This window comes from Cynocephalus volans, chromosome 1 (genome assembly GCF_027409185.1).
Source record: "Cynocephalus volans isolate mCynVol1 chromosome 1, mCynVol1.pri, whole genome shotgun sequence".
Taxonomy (NCBI): domain Eukaryota; kingdom Metazoa; phylum Chordata; class Mammalia; order Dermoptera; family Cynocephalidae; genus Cynocephalus; species Cynocephalus volans.
In genome coordinates, this window is record NC_084460.1 from 193,171,011 (window position 1) to 193,196,559 (window position 25,549).

The window sequence follows — 25,549 nt, forward strand, 5'->3', positions numbered from 1 at the left end:
ATATCTTACAGTGATGGTTGGCCCAGTGGAAGCAGGTAGCAAATGGCAGCTGTTGTCCTGATTGTTGGGGTTGTCCTTGTTATGATGGTGGTAGTATGTCTTGACTCCCTTGCTGACTGGTACTCCGCACTCAGCTGTAGAGGCTCCAGACCCTCTGTATGATTTTATACTTACCTTTCAAAGTGTGAGAGTCTGATATTCCTAGTCATAAACCATCCTTGGAGCTACTGGGATCCCCTCTGCCACATTTCTGTGGCCATTACTCAGAATCTTTACTCTGCACCCAGGTGAGCCTCTGAGGCTCAAGCACAGTTTGTGTTCCAGTGCTCATTATCACGTCACCCCTGTCCTCCATTGTCAGTGTTTAATAGCTTTCTTCTGGCACATTCCATCAGTCCCCTGCCTCTAATGTACCATTTGCCAGACAGGTGCTGGCCTCTGCTGCTGCTCTGTACTCTGGTCTCTCACTGCCCTATCACCTCCGACCTCTGTCCTCGGGTTTTAATACAACCTGTTGACCTGACTGCCCCCCCATCACCTGAGGGTGAATGAACTGTCCTACCTCCATGCCTTTTCCCATCACTTGCCTCAACCGAGCATGACTCCCACCTATGCTGTGTCTAAAAAGAAGGGATGCCTTTCCATAGAAAACCTCTGAGATTTACCTCACTAGAAGTAATTTCTCCTTTCCAGAGCACCTCTTTTACATATATATATATATATATATATATATATATATATATATATATATATATATATATATATACGTATATATATATACGTATATATATACGTATATATATATACGTATATATATATATACGTATATACACACACACACACACACACACACACACACACACACACACAAGGGTAGTCTCTAACTTTGCCTACAAAGGCATAGGTTTCTTAAATAACAGCAGCCATTATGGCCAGCCCTCTTTAAATATGCCTTCATAATCCTTGAAACAGCCTACAAGATAGGTTTAAATGTTACCTGTTTTGCAGATAAGAAAATGAGATGTAGAGACTCAGTTTATGTATTATGGCAAATAAGTGGCAGAGTGGGAGAATTTAGTTGTTTTGTTTGTTTGTTTGCTTCAGAGACTAAAATATTTCTATTGTAACATACTGTACTATGGTTTACCAATTTCAAGAATTTGCATTCTTTATCTGCAAAATCAGTATTACCGTAGGGAAAGTACACTGCTTGGTATTTCTCATCAGACCCTACACACACATATACATAGACACACATACACACACACACATACAGGAAAGCATGACTTATAAACACGTTCAGAATAAAAATGCCAAACTGCACCCACCCCCTCTTCTCAGCAAAAGGGAAAGGACAGTAAAAATTACGTTTAGAATTATTATGTTCATGGGCCGGCCCGTGGCTCACTCGGGAGAGTGCGGTGCTGATAACACCAAGGCCCCGGGTTCGGATCCCATATACGGATGGCTGGTTCGCTCACTGGCTGAGTGTGGTGCTGACAACACCAAGTCAAGGGTTAAGATCCCCTTACCGGTCATCTTTTAAAAAAAAAAAAAAAAAAAAAAAAGAATTATTATGTTCATGTCATTTTAAAACAACTTAGGGAAACTGAAAAGTTATAAAGAGCACAATTTTCCAACATTTATTATCCTTCCAAGGACATGGGTATGATTAATGTCACTTTTGTCATTCTCATTCTTAGAGACGGGGAAACTGAGACTTAGAGACGGTGAGCACCTTATCTAGAAGCACATGGCTGGTAGTAGCAGAATGGGTGCTTAGACTAAAGCAAGTGAAGCTGCACCAGCCGAGCTCTTCACCATGCTCTGCTGCTTTCCCTCTGGGAGGGTTTAGTGAGGACTCAGGTGGGGAGGAAAGCCAGCTTCTAGCCCTGGCTCCACCAACAGCCAGCTCAGAGATGCCACCATAGCCCAAAGTCTGTGTCCAGCCACTAACCTCATCTGTGTACTTGGTACAATATCATTTCCGTATCTACCCCATAGCCCACTGAAAATGTTTACAAGTAAATATCATAATAGATGTGTACATACCCTGAGGTCAGAAATTGTTTTCCTTGCTATTCCTGACTCTTTACAATCTTGGGGAAGTTTCATATCTTGTCTCCACAATCAGTACTGCCTTGTGGAAAGTATGCTCTGAGGAGAAGACCAGGAGTACGAAGGTGTCAAGCAGTACACCTACTATGTAATTATGTTACATATAGGCTTAAGAGTTTCACAAAAGTTCCTTTATTAATTTATGTTTTGGTTTGTTTGTTTTAATCCCTCTTGATCATTACTGTGACGGGAAAGTAATAAACCGTGCCATGTATTTTAACTCACTTTGTGTTGGTCAGTATAGAGACTTGGAGTGCCAGGGTGGAAAGAATACTTGGAGAACATCAAACATAACCCTCCAGTATTAAAAAGAAGAAACTTGAGGCCCATAAAATGTAAGTAACTTGCTCAAGGATACAGTCAATGGCAGAGCCAGGAGTGAGATGGCAGCTCCATGAGGAAGATTCCAGGTTCTATTTCCAGGGCAATGGGAAAGGATTAAAGCCAGGTTATATAACCACATTTTGAAAAGATCATCATGTTGGCTGCTGGGTAGGATATCAGCTGTAGGCAGCCCCTGTGGGTACGGGATGGTGGAAGAAAGGAAGCAGGAATCAGCTGCACTTATCCAGGAGGGGGAAGTGATGGGGATTTGAAGGTAAGTGGAATGAGAGAGAGGAAGTTGGAGTCAAGACCAGCTGTTACTGGTGAGTTTGAGCATTTGTTGATATATTGGATGGGGAAAGGAGAAGGTGAGGGGGAACTGAGTCCTAGATTTTGGCCTTAAGAAACTCGGTAGGTGAGGCTACCATTTGTTGCAATAACAAAGACAGATGAATGAGTTTGAGTGGTTGGCAGAAGTGGGGAGAGAACATAGACTTAACTCTACTAGTATCAACAGTGTTACTAGAGGCAGGTAAATACCACATTACATGTAAGTAAACTGAAGTTCAGAAAGTTAAGTGTTCAAACTCCAAAACCTAACGCTTCCACTGGACGTACTGTGGGATTCTGAGACCCTCTGCTGGTAGCTAGGGGATCTAACGTTCTCCTTTTTCACTGGGTATGTGGTAAATACTGGCTAAAATAACAGAAATATCTTGAGTATACACCATATGCAAGACACAGCATCTGTCTCATTAAATTTAACAGGAAAGGAAACTGAGGCTCAGAAAGCTCATGTATGTTGCTCAAGATATCACAGCTAGTAAGTGGAAGAGACAAAATTTAAGACCTGGTTTTACGATTCCAAATTTCATGTCCTTTTTATGTTGGAGCCACTGTACCATATCTTAAGATTAGAAAAGAGGATTCTTCTTCCTGTATACACCTTTGAGATAGAGTACACGAAATGATCTTTCACAAAGTGGAAGGAAAAATACAAACTTTATCTTCTGCAGCATCTGAGTGTTTATTCTTGGGCAATTGACTTTGTTTATTTAAATAATAAACAGTCTAAATAATTCATTTGCGGCCAGGCACATATCATCTCTTGAATTTGTGTGGGATTGTTTTTATTTTTATTTTCTCAGATACACACCCACATCTTTAGCTCATTAAGGTATGTGCTTTCTTTGTGAAATCCACCCACTTCTAATTTTGATTTTACGTCCCCAGTAAAACATGGAGAGTGAATTATAAGGACATTTGGAAAGGTGGCTTTCACTAACAATAAAAGGGACTGACTTGATTCAAGTGATGGTCTCTTTGTTTATTTAAGGCATATGGCAAACTCTTACAAACACATATTAGCCATATCACTTTAAGGGTGATGAAAGTCCTAAGAGGGAAAATGGAGGGCCTGACACATTTTCAGCCTGAATTATGACTGATTCACCAATGGCTGACAAGGCACTAGAGTCTAAGAGACTACACTAAGATTTGGAGAGATCTAGGTTTCACTTCCAAATCTGTTCTGTATTCACGGTGTTTCCTTGGCTAGTTCACTATTCATGCAAAACTCTTAAGAAGACATGGTTGTTTTAAAACATGTCTGTACACTTGTCCCATGAAAAGATGGGATCAGATTTCCCTCTCCCCAAATGTGGGCCAGCCTGAGTGACTGTCTTCTAATGAGTAGAAAGCAGCCGAAGTAATGCTGCATGATTCCAAACTAGGTGATAAAATGTGATATAGTTCCAGCTGTCTCACTCTCTTTCTTGAAATGTTTGTCCTAAAGCCCAGCCATCATGCTATGAGAAAGTCAAACAGCCACAAATAGCCGTGAGTCCAATTGAGGCCCCAGACACACGCTCAACTGAGGTCTCCAGCCAATAGCCAGAAGCAGCTGCCAGACACGTGGACACGTGAGTGATTGAGCCTTCAGGAGGTCCCAGCCACAGCCTTCAAGATGCCCCAAGTGTACAGAGTGGAGTTGCCAAATCCTGCCCAAATTACACATTCATGAGCAAAATGAAGGTTATCACTGTGTTAATCACAGTGTATGATGACAATTTGCTATATAACAGTTGATAACAGAAACAGGAGAAGAACTTTTTCTCTGGGTATCTGAACCCTTCTTTTATGATTTCACTTCCCTCTGTGATATCTTTTTTTTCCCTTGTATATTACTTTGGAATGCAGATGTAGGTTAAAACCGGAGGGACATGTACTTGATTCCAGTATCCAGCATTTAGTAGCTGCAAGAACTTGGGCAAACGACCTAACTTCTCAGAGCCTCCCCTTCCATCGATAAACTGAGAATGATAGTACAGACTTCATAAGACCACTGAGAGAAATAAATGAAATACTGTGTTTGAAATGCCTGGCAGAGAGAAAGTACTCCACAGCCAGAGCCAACATCATCAGCAGCCATGGTAACATTAAAGTTATGTATTATAAGGAAGCATGAGTTTCTTTATAAATTCTTGTTGTACGTAAGTCGAAATAAGCTTTTAGTAAAGAAATTTAGAACTATCCCTCATATTTTGTCTTCCAAATATCATGGCATAGTTTTGAGGTTATGACTGTGTTGTTCCTGTGACAATATACATTTTTTCTAGCAGTGTGGTGGCAACCTGGTGCAGTGAAAGGACCATGGACTTTGGGATCAGTTCTACCCACACATTATGTGCGTATGTGTATGTGTGTGTCTGTGGAGAAAAGAAGGGAGGATGGCTAGGAAAGAAAGAAGGAAGAAAAAAGGGAGAAAGTGTGGAAGAAAAGAAAAATAGGGAATGGAGGTGCTGTGGGTCGTAAGGATTTCTGTTCTCTGACACAGACCTCTGGGATTTGTAGGCGGAGTGGGTTGGCAGCAGTGAAATGGGGGCGAAGTAGCCAAAACAGTCTTGACTCAGTTTAATTGGGTGAGAAAGGACTGAAGTGTCATAAATCAGCGGTGATCCAAGGTAGCCTCTAAACTTCCACAGAAAGCCAGGAGTTAGACTGTGAGAACGTGGGATGGTAGAAGACGTGATTCTGGCTTCAGGGAGCTAAGGGTTGTTTCCAGTTCACCAGGCATAGAGAGTGACCTGCAGTACCTGTATGCCTAGCAAATTATGGATACTTTAGCCTGACTCACAAACTGACACTAGCCTATGGATGTGAAATAGGAAGAAGAGAAAGGGTAATCCCTTACTTAAATGTTACAGTGACTTCCCTGTACTCTTTGAATAAAATCCACGGTCCTTCTTTACATGTTCTGCCCTCTGGATACCCACTACCTCATTTTCCTCGTACCCTCGTTCCCTCCTCTAGTCACACTGGCCTTCTTGCTATATTCCTCAGCCGGGAACCTTCTGCTGAACTGTGCATACAGTCCACCTTCCTTCACACAGGTCTCTGCTTTAGAACCCCCTCCCTGCAAGAGGCCTTTCCTGCCACCCATCTGAAATGCAGCTCCCCACATCTGCTCAATCTCCAGGCACTTATTCTTCTGGAATTTTCTGACTCGTTTTTTCATGAACTGACTCGTGTGTGTGTGTGTGTGTGCGTGTGTGTGTGTGTATTTTCTTTGTTTCTGCCATCCCTTATACAATCTTGTGGGCAGGAACTCTGTTTTTTCGGTGTTTTACTTTTACTGCTCAAAATAGTGCCTGGCACATAATAGATACTCAATAAATAATTCATGTATGAAAGAAAAATGTAAATTCTGTTAATTGATTTTGTTTGGTACATATGTTGGGGACAAAGAATTTTTAGTTTAGTAAATCCCAGAATAGCTTGATGTGCTGTTTCTTTTCTATCAATAATTTACCATTTCTCTATCACACAATTCCTAACTTAGATTTCTAAACCAAATCATTAGTTTTACACACGTGGAAAGTTAAATATTGCAAGTGGACATGAGGGTTTATATGCACAGGTGCATCTACAGATCTATTTGGACATACAAAGACTATATGACTAGTATACATACCATTCTGTAATACATACTATATAGCATATACTATACAGTGTATAAATAGCATATATACATATATATATTCATACATGATATAGATAGAACATATGAGTATAGTCTAAATTATATATTATATATGGTATGTATAGCCAGTTTGTTATATGCTCACTGAAGTATCTGCAATTAAGGGAAAAGAGGAAAATTAAGACTTTCCGAATACTTTAAAAGAAATAGGATTTTTTCCCTTTAAACTCCTTTGAAACATAACTAGGTAAAGCAGTTGACTCCAGGTAGAAACCACTTGGGTAACTACATGAATGAACAAATAGTAATAACTTTTAACCAGTCCATTACTGGTAGGTAAACAGGGGTTTTGAAGCACCACTGGACACTAGATCCTTAGCTGAAGAACTCAGTCCTCATGGCAATCTTGTTTGCATGACTGATTTGCTCTGCAAATGTTTTCTGTTCAGAAAAACCAAAGTAAACTGCAGCTCAGGCTGTCCTACGGCTATTAGAGTTCAAAGTAATGGAGTCTGAATTTCCAGCAGTATCACATGGTTTCAATGGTAACTTCTTACCTATGCCTTAGAGAGCACACAGCTTTATTGGGGAGGGTATCCCCTAGAAGACTTTCATGACACAGAGAGGTAAGGGCAAAATGATACACCAGTTACTTACACCACTTAAGTACATCAGATAATTACACCCCAAAGAGTAAATCCAGTGGGGCACTGTAGGCACCATGGAGACTACTAGAAGAGACTTTTGGGATAGGCAGGCTTTTCAATGCCCATTCCCAGCAGGGATCTGGGCACTGGGCTTACCTATGTGATCACCTTCCTATGCCCCTCTCAATCTTGTCTTCTTTCCAGGGTGAAGTTGTGGAAATATGAAACTAATGGTGCATGTGATTAAAGCACCTTCCTGACTGTGGCTTCAATGTTTATTCTTTTGTCTTTTGTGTAAGCATTTCCTGAGCTGGGTCCTGTTTCATTTCACGTGCCCATCACATGTGGCCTTCAGGACCCCAACCTCAGGCAAAATTCCTATGGAAGTACTGACATGAGAAAAGGCCTGGGCTCAACCAGGTCAACTTTTATCCCTGGTGTCAAGTGGCCCCTCTTCCCCCGGTGACAAGCTTCTGCAGAGCACTGGCAGGCTGGAGATTCCCCTGCCTGTCTTGGAAGGTGCTCTGTAGCATGGGGCTCAGGCTCTGCACAAAGCTCAGGGTAGAATTTGAGAGCACAGTGAAGGAAAGTACAAAGACGCATGGGAATTACAAAGACACCTTTCTCATGAACCCCAATGTCTTGGAGAGATATTGGAGAGAGTTACTAATATAAAACTTCAGCTAAAGAGACAGGTGACACATTCCATTGGCTGGCACTTATCAGTAGCTCTGGGAAGAAAATCAGAGGAAACTGTCAGAAAATGGCAGTATCATGATTCAGTCACATTCTGAATGAAAAAGATACAGTGGTGAACCACGCATGACCTTAGTCAGCCTGTCTTCACTCTCCTCCCTCCGCTACTGCTAAACAAATGGGACCATAGCCGAAGCCTGAGGTGACAGCAGGTGAAAGGAGGCTCTGGTGATGCAAAGACCCACCCGCGAAGGTGTGTGTGAGCAACACGGGCTATGCAAACCCTGTAACGCTACCCAGCAGTCTGCCCAACTCAGGCAACCATTACAACTATGTGGCCTTAGCAGGGATAGCTCTGGCTGCTCTTTTCATTCTTCATCTCTGTTTTCCTACCCAATAATGACATTTATATAAACTCATGTTTTCCCTAACTACCTCATCTTCTTATAACTCTTGGCTCTTTGGGGCTTTGCATGATGTATCGAAAACAGCATCCTTGCTATGACTTCAGGCGAGGCCAGGGGCAAGAACCAGATCTACCCTTCCCCAGTTGTGTGACATTAAACAGACATCTTACTCCCTCTGAGGTTCTGTTTTCTGAAATACCAGGTGGACATGATAATCCTTACTGTGCAGATCTGTTGTTTTAATTAGAGATAAAGATTGTACAGCCCACACATCCTCAAAAATAAGAAATCTCCATCATTGGTGACCATTTGTACATTTCTTCATTTTTCTCTCATCTTACCTTCTTAAATTTTCTCCCTTTATTATCTATTATGTATAGTACAGAGTAGAATTTATGGCAAGAAGTCATCCTCCACATTCTTTTCTTATTGATTTAAATCCACCTGCAACCACAATTTATAATATTTCATAGCTTCTACTAACTTTGGCTAATAGTTAGCAGTAGCCAATAAAGTAAGGGAATCAATCTACATTTTTTAAAAAATTGACAACAAAAATATTTATAACTGTCTTTGGTACACTTTTTCATTTATTAGACTGCCAAAGTTGAAGTACAATGATAATTCCTAGTGCTGGGAAATGGGCACTTGATCCCACAGTGTTCTTGGGAGTATAAATTGGTACAATCATGATACATTGCAGAAGTAAATGTGGCAAAAGCCTTTAAAATATGTGAACTCTCTGCCCTGACAATAGCACCTTAAGGAATTTATCCTGAAGGTATAATCAGTTATGTTCACAAAGATCTACATGTGAAAATGTTCTTGCAGCACTATTTGTAATAGTAAAAAATGGAAACAATTTAAATGTCCAAACAGGAGATTTGTTAATCGGAGTATCTATATAATAGAATACTCCATTGTTAATAAAAATTAAAACGATGGCATGAAGTCATATTTATTGACATGGAAAGTTCACACCTTTTTTTGCATGTGACAAATACAGGTTGTAAAACAGTATCACAGAGTGAGGAATCTTATCCATACATACACCCCATATTCAGCTGATAAAGGAGAAAATCGCCTAACATTCCCAGACTCACAGATAGGTAAGGAAGAGGTGGATTCTTCCCTTCTCCCCTTCTGTCCTTGGCCTCCCCATGGGGAATGTAGTGGCTCAGTGATGAGGGAGACCAAGAAAACGTTCCTACAGGTGTGTGTCCTGGGTACTGGCTCTCGGATCCATGTGGCTACAGGGGTGCACGCTGCTCTCTCCATTCCTGTTTCACGAAGTGAGCTCCCCCACATGGGGGTCCAGGAAGCTTCTGTCCCTGCAGTGATTGTGTAAGCGGGGTGTCACATCTCTACGGGGCTGTCTGGGTGAATAAGTGCTCCTTAGCGCCCCCTCTGCCCCCAACAAGCAGTGCCTGGTCTGGAGATGAAGGCCAAAGGGCAAGGGGGTCCATGCCACATTCTCGGAGCCAGTTTACCAGAGGGAAGCAGATACTGCATGCACCTGACCATTGTCCTCCTGCATCTACCTCCACTAATTCAGAATCCCTGAGAGAAAGAGGATTCATGAGAACCTTCCAGCTCAAACATATGGGTAGTATGCTCCCATTCTGTCTTTGTGAATAGACACATGGAAAAAAGTCTGGAAGGATTCACATCTGAATGTTAAAGTAATCTCTATCCAGGTGGGGAGATTATCTGTGTGTGTGAATTTTCTAAGCAACTATGTTACGACATAATTATTACAATTATTCTGTTTACACTGTTAAAATAGAAATAAAATTTCCCTTTGAGCTTGTTTCCCATTACAGCACAGATTATGGACCTTTCATGCTGGGATGAAAGCTGTGTGCAAGGACACTAGTGTTTACCGGACAACTACTATGTCCCCGGCATGGTACAAGGAGTTCAGACTACAGCTTTCCTTCAGTCCTCCTATCAGTCTGACGAGTTCAGGATTTTCTGGAAAATTCTTCAGACAGTGAAATTGAGACTGCAGGAACTGAACAACTTGCACAAGGTCCCATAAATTGTAAGTGATAGAGTCAAGCTCTCACTCCCAATATGGCTGCTTCCAAATCCACACCCTTTCCATTTAAATACTTAAGACAGTTAAGAAAAAAAGGTATGTACAAAGGCAATGGGATAGCCCAACTGATATCACAGAATGCATAGACTAAAGGAATTCTCATAGTCAGAAAAAAGAAACTCCCATTTGTCCTACAATTCTACCAAACCCAATCCTTAGAAAACTAGAAGCAACACAATATAAAATGGGTAGGGTGATTTCTGGAGATGGGAACCTTGAGAATAGTGCTGAGAGTGGCACCTGCAGGCTGGACAGCAGGGGAGAGAGAAACGCAAATAGACAGAGACATTGAATTGTGCAGGGAAGCACCTTCTGAAGATACTGGGAAAAGGGACACCAACTGGCTCCTCTGATCTAATCAGCCCTGCAAGCATAGCTGGATCCAAGGAGAGGACAGTAATTGATTTTCACAGTGATAATCCTGAGTCATCAAGAAAAGGTTACATTTTATGTTCAGAATTCTCTGTTTAGGAAGGCAAAGAAGCGGGTAATCTATTTGAAAAAGATTTTCATTTCAAATAGTTAAAAATTATTTGAAAAGATTCTTGGTGCTTAAAGGGATAAGTGAAAGTTATCTGGAAAATTCACTTATGTGAAACGATATCTTCCCTGAAGATTCTAGATCAGCAAGGCAGCACGTTAGATTTAGTTAGGCATCTGTCACATTTCCTTGGTTGGTGTTTTATTGTCCATTTTTCTCCAGCTTCTCACAGTTCCCAGTTTCCAAGCACTGGAATGTAAACTTCTTGAGGCTAGAGATATGACACCTTTCCTTGGATATTCCACACCCTTGTGGCCTTTTTACTGCCATAAAACAAATGAGGGACTGACATTCACAAAAATGACCAACTCCCAGGGCAAAACCCTTTTGGGTTTTGGTAAGCAATCCTAAAAGCTTCTCTTTTTTTGCAAGCATATTAATTAGTAATTCAACCATTCACTCTAAAAAAAAAAAAAAAAAAAAAAAAATAGCCAGAAGAAAAATAAATAAATACGGGTAGTCCATTTTCTTTTCCTAAAAGCAAACTTCGTTTTTTAAATGAGTAACTTCCATTAAGACCTCCACTTTTCAGGTAACATCAATACCATGGACACAGAGCATTGCCCTTGCCTGTCTGCCTGGCCTCCCTGGCCTAATCCTTCTCTCTTATGCATGCTCTGCCCCAGACAGAATGCCTCACTCTTGGGTAAATGTGCTGAGATCCTTGGTGCTTTCTCGCATTACATTCCCTCTCCCAGGGGCAATGGCGGCATTCCCACCACCACACCTTCTCTGCCTAGCTCATGTGCTCTCTCTAAGTGCCACTGCTCTCAAGAAACTCTACATTCTCACACCTGTTGCAGGATGGGAGTTGTCATCATTTTCTTTTTGAAGATGTGGAAAAAAGCGTGCGAGGCTACAGAACTCATTCCATGTCACGCCCCAGGTTTCAGAGCCAGGATCAGTATATAACCAGCCCTCTCTAGGCAGCGTTTCTCTCCACTGCACAGTCAGCAACTGTAACTATAGCCCCCTTTTTGGCAAATACACTGTCCTTGGTGTTCTAGGTTTGGGGCAGCCCATCTGTCCCACTGTGGTTATCCCCCGCATGACCTGTGCAGAGGGGCTGGGGCAGGTGTGAGCCTTACCTGGTGTGTTGAGCAGGCGGGACCTCCTGCAGTGATAGGCTACCTCTTGCTCACAGTGCTCTGAGCCATCGATCATGGCCTCTAGCTGCTCCATGCTGCCGCCATAGTCCAAGGCCATGGCATAGGGCTTCTCTGGGATGGTGCCCTGCACGTGGGTCAGCTCTGTGTTGTTGTGCTGCACTGATGTCCAGATCTTGTCCTCTGCGTAGACAACAAAACCCAAAGCAAGAAATGTTAGAAGGAAGGTCAAAAGAGGTGCGTGAAGCAGTGTGATGGATCACTCAACATGCTACAATTCATCACCACATAGTTGCTTTACTTATGCCAAAAGCATGGCCAGAGAAATTGTGTTCCTCATAAAGCTTCACCCAGAGTTAGCATGGGAGTTAATGTTAAGAGCTAAATTTGCAGAGCCCTTTTTCCACAGGCTTTACGCTAAGCATTCCACACCCATTATCTCACGTAAAACTGAGAATACTTCAATTGGAAAGAAGTCAATACTACCATGTCAAAAATGAGAAAAATGTGAATAGGAGAGTTAGGCAGCTCACCCAGGATTACCTAGTAAGTAAGTGACTAAGTAAGGATTTGAACTGAGGGTATCTGACTCCAAAGCCTGCACTTCCAGCTACTAACACACACTTCCTTGCAAGAGAAACATAAGCTTAGATCACTTTCTCAGAGAATCATAAGTATCATGTTGAAAATAAGACCTACACATAGAAAGTATCTGTAAAATATATATCAACAAGGTCGATCCACACTGTACATGTGTGTGATCCACTCTGTACAAGCTTGGGATCTACACTGCACATGAAATATACTTAATTGCAGTTCTTTATTTATTTTCCATATTACCTCTATTTACCAAAAATATCTGGAATGTTTTACAGTAAAAAAACATGCAGAGGTAAGAACCTTTAATTCCAAGTGGAAGGGCCTGTTTTGCCTAATACAGGAAAGAATGAAAGTTAAGGAGAGAAGAGAAGGATTTGAGTTTTAGAGCTCGACAAATCTGTATTTGAAACCTATTTCTGCCAATGACAGGATTGCAAAAGTCATTTCACTTCTCTGAATCTCAGTTTTATAGTCAGTTAAAAAACAACAATGATGACTGAAACAAAACAGGACAGCAATACCAGCAATACAGCACTATTAGCAATACTGTGGCAGGGCTGTTCATATGAAACAGCAACCAAACATATAAAGTTGTAAGGCACTATCTGGGATGTATCAGACACTCTGTAATAATAACCTGGGTTAAAACATTTACTGCAATTGGACATGCAATTTAATTCTGAACATCCTCACAAATAAAGCAAAAGAGGAAATAGGAAGACTTGAAAAGCTTTTGTCATCTGAGAATCTCACCCACATAATTACATCATTACTCTTCATAAACTCTCAGAGCTGAAAAGGAACCTAGCATAGAAATCATGAGGTTTCTTCCCTCTTCCACCCACTTAGTCTTACAAATGGGGAAACTAAAGTCCAGAAAGTAAATAAATGACTCAAGGCATATCTGTTAGGCAGTAATGATGAGCACATGTACTGAAAGTAACCACTGTTACTTAGCATTACTGAGAAGCAGGACCATGGCTGTTGGCATAATTTAGCTGAAGAAAGGAAAGCGCTGACCTCCCGGATGCCAAGTTAATCCTTTCTCTGCCACTAACTCTGTACATGACTTGGGACCAGTCACTTCATCTCCTTGCACCTCAGTTTCAACACATTAGAAGAAGGAGGAGAAAGAAAAAGAGGGTTTGGTTTTAATTAACTCTAAAGAATTTCCCAACTCTAAAAAAAGAAATACATCTTGCAGCATAAAATTAAATTTTGCTCAAACATTCTGACTCATCTTAAGACTGTTTCCTAAAACCAGCTCATTGATAAAGCTAATGTCCCCAGGGTTTCATTGAGGAAGGATTACATTTTTTTATAGTCATAAAAAACAAACACACATAATCAGTGTTATTGGATTCTGACTTTGAAAATTAAAATAAGATATGATTTATACTGTTAAAGATAATATTACAGAGATAATCAGCCAAAAGCTCCAAAAATGTTGGTACTAATATAGAAAAATGCTGATAAAATAACCAAAGAAAAGTTATCATTCAATAATGAAATACTGTAGAGAGAGAAATAAAGATGGACAGCCTTGAAATGCCCAAGATCCATATAAGAAGGAAAATTCTGTGTAATCTATAATAATAGATGCTATGTTATTGCTCCATACTAGGACATTTTACACATATTATCTCCATAACTCACAACAACCCAGCACAGTAGACATCACTATATATGAATATATACATTTACTTGGCAGACAACACAAGTCCTAGCTGCAAACTCAAAATGAGGAGATGACTGCTTGAAAACTAGGGCCTCTTAACTGGCTTTCATCCCAAAGCTGCCCCAGGTCCTCTGATTATTTTTCTCCTCGGCAAAGTGTAAAGACTGAAAACAAGGAGGTAACCGAATATTATTTTTTCTCACTTTTCATCTTTTTTTCTTTTTTCCTCAGCTACATTGGCAGGTATGCAGATGAAGCCCCAACCGCTGATTGTATATTAAATAGGCAGGGGTTAACACCACTGCAGGAAACTCAGTTTTGGTGACTGATATTTCTGATGCCTTACCTAGGGCAGGGAAGGTTGGTGCTAGCTTCAGAAGGTCTATGTGAAGGTCAGCTCTGAAGAATTTTCAAACAAGTAAGATTCATTTTGAACAGTCTTTTAGGTGGATGGGGGTGGGGTGGTGATTCACTCCCAAGGGGGCCTTAGCTAAAATTGGACCCACAAGCTAAATGTCCAAGATAGTCAATTTAGTCAGTGGGACACAACTTGGGTTCTGAAGTCAGAAGATCTAGGTTTGTGTGGCAGCTCAGCACTTACTGGATAAGCAATCTTGGTCAAATTATTACTTCTGTAAAGGCCAGTTTCCTCATCATTAATATTTTAAAAGCAGCAATCATACCAATGGTATCATCAGAAAGCCTGGCTTTAGAAAGAAGTCTATCTGTTTTGAAATCTGTGCTATGCTCCACATCTGCAGTGAAACATTGAACAAGTTGTATAATGGCTCTGAAGATTCCTCACTGGAAAACAAGGATATTAATATCAATCATTTCGTCCATGGTAATACTGTAATGATTCAGTGTCATGTTTTACAGAGAAACATAGATTGTCTGGCACTCAAAAGAGTTAAGAACATATACGTTAGCAGTTTTCTGTAACATTAGAGTGAGAACCTGGATTTTATTCCTTGGAGATTTGGGGGTGGGGACACCATCTGGCAAAAGAGGTTAACAAGCATGATGGACTGCAAATTCTTGTAATATACCTGCTGCTATATATAGTACATTATTACCACCTCATTCATCCTCTTTTCACTGTGGAATAGCCTCATGTGTCTGTTTGTGTCCCTTGTATTACCTGAATTTTTTTCAACAGCATTTGTTTTTTAGTACTCATGAACTCAGAAACCTGGAAAAATATTGCCCTCTGATACTACCTTTTGCTACCCATTTTATTCCCTTACATGACTTTGACTCTACACCATCATCTGATCCACAATTAAAAATATAGTCTCATTTCTCTAACTGCTCAAAGGTATATGTGCATTGGCTTACCCAAGACCATTTCTCTCTGCTGAAGAGAGGACTGCATTTGGAGACTTTTGAACAGACAAGAACCTATTCATCATTAGTTTAGGAGAGAAATAGGGCCACTTCACTAAACATCCTAGTTGGTGTAATGTAATATTTATTATATATTTAAAACATTTGCTTTTTAAAAGTAGCATTCAGCCCAATGTGCTGGCATGAGTATAAATAATCTCATGACCCAGAGCCACCCCAGCTATTGTGCCATCTTTATGTGTAAAGAAGTTACAAGACATGTACCATCAAATGGCATGTGTTATGAAATTCCAAAGCAGCACTTCAAAGATACAACCGTGTCTTGTTGCATAAGCCATTAAAGCATTTCCCAAATTGAATTGCGATTTTTGGCTTTCAAGTCTATCTCTCCATAAACCTGTGAGATCTTCCAGGATGTAAAATGTATTATTCATTCTTCTGTTCAAATATGCGCCCAGTTAGTGCTATGCTGGCCACCATTTCCATGGAGGAAAATACAGTCTGCCTCCTCCAAAAGCTTATCATGTTTTGGGGAGAAAGTTGTATACACAGGAATGAGAAATGTCTCAAGGTGTTATAAGAACTCTGGAAATTGGGAGTAAGGGAGAGAGGCCCAGAGATCTGTTGGGGGCACGGTTATTGGTGGTGTGTGGGTGAGAAAAACCTGCCCAATGGAAACTGCACTGATTTCCTTCAGAGCTGACAGGTCAAGTGGGGTCTTTCTTCCTTGGACTACCAGAACCCACCCTAGAACTGAGCACTTTAGAACTTCAGAATATCTCTGTCAAGTGAAGGGATTAATTAATTACCGCCATTTGTATTCTACCGGGTTCTCGGTTTCTGCATTTCCAAAGCTGATCTTCTATGCATGTATTATGTAATAGTCTAAATTTAAAAGAAGTTTCAAGCTATAAGATCAAAACATGCACACACACACACACACACACACACACACACACACACAACAATAACAACAAGAGAAAACAAAAAGAAGTTGTACAAAGAGCCAGCAGAGTAGTAATGGTGTGATATTCTGTGACATTCTGTATTCTCATCCCTGTTGTAAAAATCTTCCCTGGTCATCACCCCAGGAAAGCTCTGGAGCAACGCTCCATCCTGGGTATCTAGGTGAACTACCTGCTTCCTCTGGCTCTCATTTCAGAAGCTATAAACTGTTTACATACAGAGCCACAATTGAATTTTCTTTATTATTTTTTCTGTCATTATATCTGATTGGTATTATTCCTGTGATTATTATTATTAATAATAGTAATTACAGATGCTATAAGCTGTTCTATTCGTTACCATGGGAATCGCCACTCAGAAAAAAGAACAAACAAAAGAAAAGTAAAAAAGGAGACAAATAACTCTGATTAATAAGACTTCATTCTACACACATATCTGTCTCTTTGCAGAGCCAGAAAAAAAATGTAATTTTTGTATCACGATGCTTGGAAGGAAGAGAAGTCTACAGATTGTCAATACCCAGCTTAATTGAACTGAAATCACTGTGGGGAGCTACTTATAGTCCTGTAAACAGCGTGCCAATTCACTTATACTCCTATTGTAATAAAGCAAGTCTATATTAAGGTCCCCAAGGTCACTCCTGGTACAGTTATCTATGTTGACAAAGTGAATTCTCTATGCCAAGGGTAAAGACAGTTTAAATAACCCTCGAAGTACTCTCTACCGCTCATTTGCCATCTACTGTTTATGGTCTTATGATATCTACTGTCATTTTACATTGATGGTTACTTAATTTTTCATATGTTTGTCCCTTGTCTCCCCATTTAAGTCACAGGCAATGGCTGCTGAGCAAATACCATCCTGGAAGAGGCCGCGGTGGTTCACAGAGGCAGACGTGACGGAGGGAAGCTTGCACTTTGCCATCATGAGGCCTGGTTTTTAATGCGCGTCTGCCACCCGCTGGATTTCTGAACACGGAAGACAACATTACCTCTCCAAGCCTCAGTCTCCTCGTCTGTAAACTGGACACAATCGACTGTGCCCCGCTGCCGTGAATACTGAACAAAATACACGGTACTGAGACGAGGTAGCGCTGGCTCAGGGAAATGCTCCGTCTTCAGAACAGTCCGCGTGGGACCTGACTCCAAACCAGAGCTGAGCTGTTCTGCTGAAGCGATTCAGGAAGGATCCGCAGAGATCGTTTCATTATTGGAAACACTTCTGCGAACTTGGGTGGGGGTGTCCATTCCACCTTCCCCCCAGACTTTAGAGGGGAGAGAGACAATTGGTGGAAAGTGATTTGCAGTTTCTTCAAAGGCTGCAGAATTCCCACAGGAGCTGTTTTCCTTGCCATGGGCACCAGCCCAGCTGCCTAGGCGAGAATCCGTCCCTGCCTTCCTAAAACCACAGCACACGCGGCTGCTTTCAGCGCCTGGCCTTCTGCTGCGAGGGGCAGCGCGCATCACCGGTTTACTGCTGCTCTTGCGGCCACCGCGCGCGGCGCCTCGGCGGAGACACAGACACGCAGCGCGGTGGGGCGCGGAGCCGGACCCCGTCACTTACCGCTCTTGCACCTGCCTGCGCCGGCCATGCTTTACGACTTGCAGACAGCCTACTTGACTGATTTATCCTTACACTTCCTTCTTTACTTTTTATGTAACTTTTGGGGGGCTTATTTTTCTTTTTCTTTGCTTTCAAACAGATGGCATGATCAAAGAGACCTGGGAAATCTGCTTTATGGTCTTAGAGGGTGGTGGTTTAGAACAGACTCCCAAGAATGCTGTATCATATTTGTTTATTTGTTGTTCACAAATTTGTTTAAGAAAATATTTTTTTAAAAGTCTAAGGTATGCACAGAACTAGGTTTGAGACTGGGAAAGGGTGGAATGAGGGGTGCAAGGTTGAATAACACTCTGAACCCTGAGCTCAAGGAGTGTACAGCTGGTTCGAGAAAGGATGACTACCCTGTGTTGCATTCCCACTGAGGCAGATATCTGGCTGGAGCAAATGTGTGTGTGTGTGTGTGTGTGTGTGTGTGTGTGTGTGTGTGTGTGTGTGTGTGTGAGTGTGTGTGTGTGAGTGTGTGTGTGTGAGTGTGTGTGTGAGTGTGTGTGTGAGTGTGTGTGTGCGTGCGCGCGTGTGCAGGGGGAGCACTGGCGGGCAGGGATGAGCAGAGGAGCTGTCGCCTCCTCAACACTCCCGGCCCTGGCTGATGTTCAGTGTGTCAGCCTTTTGGGCAGGGAAGAGAAAGGAAGCCCTAAATCTAAGTCTCTTGAAGGTAAGAACTGTGAGGCTGTAACATGCAGTTTGATTGCTCTTAGAAGTTTTTATGTCTTTAGTAGTGCGGCAAACACAATTTTGGTGCATTCTGAGGATAAAACTGGGACTCACACAGACCTAAAGTCAATTCCTAGATGTGCCACTTGTTAGCTGAGTGGTGCTAGACATGCTTCTCAACTTTTCCTGACTTCTCCTTTCCCCAAATACAAATGATAAATGATCCCTACCTCACAATTTATCAAATGGATGAAAGGAGATAAACTGTAGGAAATTATAGCCCAATATATGAGACACAAGTACATAATAAATAGTAGTCCCCATCCGTTTGTTTAAAAGATACAAAGTAGCCAGGATTGAAATACACAGAGGATTTTATGAGATAGAGAGCTGACTGCAATGGGCTTGCTTTAGTCCTAAGAAGAGATATCTAAGGGTGGTATTTGCATCCTTTGCCAGGTCAATAAAAGAAGACAAGCCTTCTCCAAGGGTAAGAGTGTCTACTTATTCTGCTCTCATGGAGCTTATATTCTGGTTCTGGAGGAGACGGACAAAGAGAAAACTCAAAAAGGAGAGTAGGGGCCAGCCCCGTGGCTCACTCGGGAGAGTGCAGTGCTGTTAGCGCAGAGGCCACAGGTTCGGATCCCATATAGGGATGGCCGGTGTGCTCACTGGCTGAGTGTGGTGTAGATGACACTGAGCCAAGGGTTATGATCCCCTTACTGGTCAAAAAAAAAAAAAAAAAAAAAAGGAGAGTAGAACTATTCATCTTTCTTTCAGCTGACACCTCTACTCTGCAGCTCATCACAATATAAATGGTATTGCCAGAGTGCTAATGTCATCTCCAGTGCCACCCTCTAAGGCACCTCTTATCACCCTCTAAGCCTTTTCTAACTCCACCAGCATCCTCTCCTTGTCTCATTCAAGCCCTATTAGTAAACCTGTTTACTCAGTTTACCCTGCTTAACTGCAAGTGCTACAAATGAAAAGACTGTCTCATAAACCTTTGTATGCTTGACATCTGGCCCACATTAGGTATTCACTTGCTACTGAACTAAATGTTTAACAGACTACCAGGATTTCTACCAACTTCAGTGACAGCTCTTGAAATCAGCAGGCAAGTGATACATGATAGAAAAGCATGTTTAGATATGTGCTTGAGATTCTGCTGTACAGCTAAGGTCATCTATTGAAAATAGCAGAATATTGGAGAAAAAATAAATATCCATCTATAGGTGTCTGATCAAATAAAAAATAGTTAACTCACTCAGTGAAGTACAATGCAGCTGTAATAAATAATACATAAGATCTCTGTGGACTGATCTAGAATGAGTTCCATTGTATAAAGTGACAAAATCAAGGTATTGACACGCAAAAGAAAATATTATATATTGGGCAGGAATAAAGAAGAAAAGTGAATACACAGAAGAAGGACAAACAAATATAAATGATTATCTAGAGGAGATGGGAAAGAACAGGGTGAAAGCAATAGGAGTGAGAACAACACATCTCTGGGTCAACTGTGGTGCATGTGTGTGTGGGCTGGGGGTGTGTTTGACCTTTGTAACATGAAAATACTTTACATAGTCAAAATATAAAATTAAATTAAAAGGATGAAGAAAAGCCAAGTTCTAAAATTGAATACTGAACAGAAACAAACAAAAAAAACCTAACTGTACATTAAATTGATAAAATAGCCACAAATAAGAAAATAAAAGTAATTCAAATAACTTTTGAATACTGTATTCTCTCTGACTATACATCCTTGGAAGAATACATTCTAAGGACAAAAATTAGAATTCAAGGAAATCTTAAGCTTTACTTTGTTATTGATAGTGATATTGCTGATGTGATTCTGAAACTACTTTGTGTATATTGTAGGATAGAGCAAATTAGCAAGTATACTGATGTTGTTGGGACTAGTTCTCAATGTAAGAGAAGAGGGCTATATACAGAAGAGAGAATGATGAGGAAAAATCTAATGGTACTGGGTTTGCACTAGACATAAACTTATGAGCCCATAATTTAAAATTACACTCATACACACACATTCTAACTCTATCCACTGAAAGGTCCTAGAAACAGTGAGCAAATCTAACAGCAAGATCTTGATTTCCAAATACCATTCCCTACAAAAAGGAACTAGGCTTCTTTAGGAAAATAGCTGAGTCTGGGTCTAGGATACGGAATGTTCAAGGTTATATCTTGAGACCTCTTGTTGCTCTAGAAAGCAAGAAAATGCTCCAAGATGAAGGGGGGGGGGGCATGTAAAAAAGACACAGGAGCAGAATTAAAGGGACCATGCTCAGCTATACTGGTTAATATATAAACATAAAAAAAATAATGATGATAATAGTAACAACATTTTAAAACAAAATAACTTATGAGTCCATAGTGACACAAAGAAAGGTGGAGGCTGGGCAAGAAAGAAAAAGCTCTTCTTGAGAGAAGAATGCGGAATGACAGTTATAAGTGTAGAAGAATTATAGAACCATTAACAGTTTGGGAGGAAATGTCAGGGAACACGATATTCACTAGTGTCCACATAAACACTACAGATAACTTACTGATTATAAATTGCCTTCACGATGCAGAGAACTGGCAGAACCACTTTAGCCAAATGATGGAGGGGAGCATCTCCAACGATGGGACAGACTGACATCGTGTGTCTAGGTTTTCTTGCCAAAGTGTTCTAACATGAATAAATAAGTAACCCACAATATGAAACATTTTACATAACAACTGACTTATACTCTTCAAAAAGATCATGGAATCCAACCAAACAAACAAACCAGAAAACAAAAGAATGGGTCAGTGATGGAGGCCTTCTAGATTAAAGGAGATGACAGGGACATGACAATCGAATCCAAAGTGTGGATAGTGATTGAACACTGAATAAAAATTTGAAAAGAGAGACACTGATATGAAAACCATTGTAGAAAAAAGATGGACTATATATTCAATAATATTAATTGAATTAATGTTTATTTTCTTATGTATGGTTTCAGTATTGTGGTTGTATAAAGAATATATTTGTTTTTAAGACATGTAATTTAGGTTTAAATTTTCAGTATGTCTACTACTTACTTTTAAATGGTTCAAAAAATTTATGTGAGAAGGTGAGAAGATGAGAGAGAGATAGGGATAGCACAGATATGCAAATATGGCGAAATATTAACATTTGGAGAATTTAGGTGAAGTGTGTATGGCTGTTATTTTACTATTTTTTCAACTTTCCTATAGGTTTTGGCATCTCAGAATAAAAACTTTGGGGATAATAAGATAGAGCTTGTCACAATGCTTCTCATGTGGTAAGGGATCAAAACTAGTCTGCTATGCTCCAAAAAATTCATACACATGTGCTCTTATGCCAACACTAACACGTACACACATGCACACACACAGAGAACTAAGGACTAATTGTCCAAATAACTACCAAAACCCAAAAAATATTATACAATTCAATCATTCCCACCATAGTATCTCATCCATTTTCAAATGTAAGTATCTATTAACTCTGTTAAATTCATTTTCATGAGTGATTTTAGTGTGTCAGGTGCTGTGTGCTTACAACAGTTGTTAAATATGATTTTTATCACTGTATTCCCAGAAACACCAAGAAACCAGAGTCAGGTTTCTGGGAATAGAGAGAGGAAACTAATAACTTATAATAGCTACCACATATTGGGTATATAATGTCAGGCATTTTTTCTTGTGGTTTGCATCAATTATATCATAAAATCTTCACAGATAAATTTATAGTAGTTTCTATTATTAATTACAGTGAAAAAAACTAAGGAATAGTTTTTACCTCACCTAAGTCAAGTCACTTGACAAAGCTAGGAAATGTCAGTGTCGGGATCCAAACCAAGCCCACTCTCTTAATAACTAACCTGGATTTGGAAGATGTTTGTTGATTACATGAACTCAACAGGGAGCCATGAAAATTTTAACACAGGAGGTTTATAGCAGAAAAGAATGAGAGATTGCTCTAAAGGAAGAGGTGAATGAATGATATTCCAGGAGAGCAAACTATCACTAAAGCAAGTGAGTTGCACAGACTCCTCACAACCAGCACTGGAAACCCATGTGCGAACTGTCCCCATAGACAGCAACAACCCTATGTCTCCTATAATCTTCTCTACAAATAGATGTAAAGATAACACATTCAAACACTTGCACACTCAGAGTGCAAGGCTAATGAGTGCCCCTGTGACATGAGTCCACATAAGGAGAAGAGCAATAGGGAAAAGGTTTCTTTGTCTCACTACTTCACAAAACCAAGGGATCACAAGCTGCTAGCACATGCTGCTTCTTTTATTCTTTGGAATATCTCGAGTGACTGATTCATCATCTCTTCCTGGAATCTGGAGCTCAGAGCAACAGTGGGCAAGAACACGCAAGGTTTCTGGGAGACATCTTTGACTACCACTTTTTTCCCTCTTCTCAACAGGAAAACTATTTAGCCAAACTGTATCACTGCAGCAGAATCCCTGGATGAGCCAGGAGTCCCCAAACAAGGCAACAGGCCCTTGGGCACCTTCTTATTACATCTCCACATCATGATCCTGCTGAACTCAACAAGGTTGATCTTTCCTCTCTTTGCTCTTTTTTGCCTAGTCCTAGCTCTCACATGTGTATATGCGTGTATATGCGTTATGTCCCATGAGCAGGAACGAATTAACACCTTGTGGTTGGTATGTGGATAAAGAACATTGACTTTAAAGTCCAGCTACAGCAGATTTGAAAGCATCAAGGCCTTTCTAGGTCATGCTGAGTCATGGTACTTACCTGCCATCTCCCCAAATTAAAAAATACCAAGTGCATGACAGCACAGTTTTGTGTGATTGTGGGCTGATTAGTCATTAGTCCATCGAGATATGTATTTAAGGGGAACGAGTGGGTGATCTTCATTATATGGCCCTGAAGTAAGAACCAGATGCCAAGTATAGTTTCAAGCTAGAACCCCCAAGTTTCATGGGCCCAGAGCAAGGAGGGAGACACTTCCCAAGTGGGTTGCTGATTTCTTGAAGCTTGCAGATTAAGGTATTTCCATTGGTAATGATGTGCATGTTGGCTAGAACTGATTTGACTTAGAAGTACTGTTTCCGACCAATAGATATGTGTCCTATGTCCAACTAAGAATGGGTCATTGGTTGAGGATATTCATGTCCAGGACTGCATGCTACGTGCAATAAACCACTGTATGTGTTATGTACAATAAATCTTATTATGAACTTGCTTATATGCATTCCAAGGTCAGATCCAAGTCTGATGTTTCCTATGACTTTTTTGACCACTCCTGTTTTGATTACCTTTAGCATGTAGATCCTCCCATGATGGTGGTAGTGGGTGGTGATGACTTCTATTTCTGGAGCTCTTAGAAAATGCCAGATATTGCACTGGGTGTATTAGGTATATTTGCTCATTTAATTTTATTTAATCCACACATCAACCTATTGAGGTAAGAATAACTGATCATTTCTATTATACAGACGAGGAAATTGAGCATGATAGAAGTTAAATAGCATGGCCAGGATTCCACAGCTGTTAAGTATCTATGGGATAATTGTATGAATTAAATAAAATGGCTTAGATGAAATTGCTTTAGGAGCTGGGTGGCTTTATTTCACTATTATAGTATGAGATAGGGGCTAGTAGTTTAGAACACCCAAGACAGCTCCTCAATAAATCTTTGTTGACTAAACTGCCTCCCTGCACCAAAAAGAGGGACTCACCAGGTATCTGCCACCAAAGGTGCTGTAAAAGGTCCATGACAAAGGAGACAGCATAAGCCCAGTGTTGAGAGCTGAAAAACAGTTCTTTTACTCACTGACTAAGGCTCCCTTAGAAGTGGGGAGATGACTAAGGAAGGGGACTACTAAGGGCTATGCTCTATGCCAAGAGCTTGTATAGATATGTCCTAAGGTCCAGTATTTTCAGGTGCTTGCTAAACATGCTATTTCTGATCATCATCCTACACCTGCTGAATAAATATTGCTGAGAACAGGCCTAGGAAATGGCATTTTAAACATTCATCCCAGCTCATTCTTGAGAGAAGTAAACTTTGAGAACCTCTGCTTTATATAATTTTAATCTAATACTCAGAAAAACCTTGAAGCATGGGTATAATTATCCCCATTTTACAGCTGAGGAAAGTGAGGGAGGTAAAGTAGCTTCAATAGAGACCTCAGGTCTTCAGGTCCACTTCCTGGAGAAGCTTTCCACTATGGCACTGACTTAATGGAAAGGGACCAACTTAGTGGAGTGTGACCAACCAACGGGGCTGTATAGGCCAGCAGGGGATTCTATTTGTACACAGAGGTTTTTCCTTGCTTCAGAGGTTTTTCCTTGCTTCAGGTGTCACCTGGCCCAAGGACCCAGGCTTAGGAGTCAGAGCCTCATAACTTCAATTATAGCTTCAACTCCTGGCTTCACAGTTTGCTCTTTTTGCGACCCTGGGCATATTTTTTAGTCTCCAAAGATTTCACTGCCTTCCTCTCTAAAATGGAGAGAGTGGTACTTTCTTCACATGGTTTCTAGAAAAGTAGAATGACATCATGAATGTAAAGTACTAGCATCACGCCTCATACTGGCAGCTGTTCAATAAAAGCCGCTTCTACTGCACAACTCAGCTTGGAGGGTAGCTCTTCCGGGATCACCATCTCCATTCTCCTCATACACTTTCTTCAACCACTTCTTCCTTGGCACTATTTCTGTACCTTCTATTGGCTACTATCCTGTTTTCCGCACTGTGTA

General features: G+C 40.7%; 1 protein-coding gene across 2 annotated transcripts in view; it reads right to left on the bottom strand.

Moving 5' to 3' along the window:
- CNTNAP5 (contactin associated protein family member 5) overlaps positions 1–25,549 on the bottom strand; it is a 761,255-nt gene that overhangs the window by 228,253 nt on the left and 507,453 nt on the right. For both annotated transcript variants that reach the window (XM_063097434.1, XM_063097424.1), the window contains exon 13: positions 11,905–12,105. In XM_063097434.1, the coding sequence (XP_062953504.1) occupies positions 11,905–12,105 (201 nt within the window). The remainder of the gene's footprint in view (positions 1–11,904; positions 12,106–25,549) is intronic.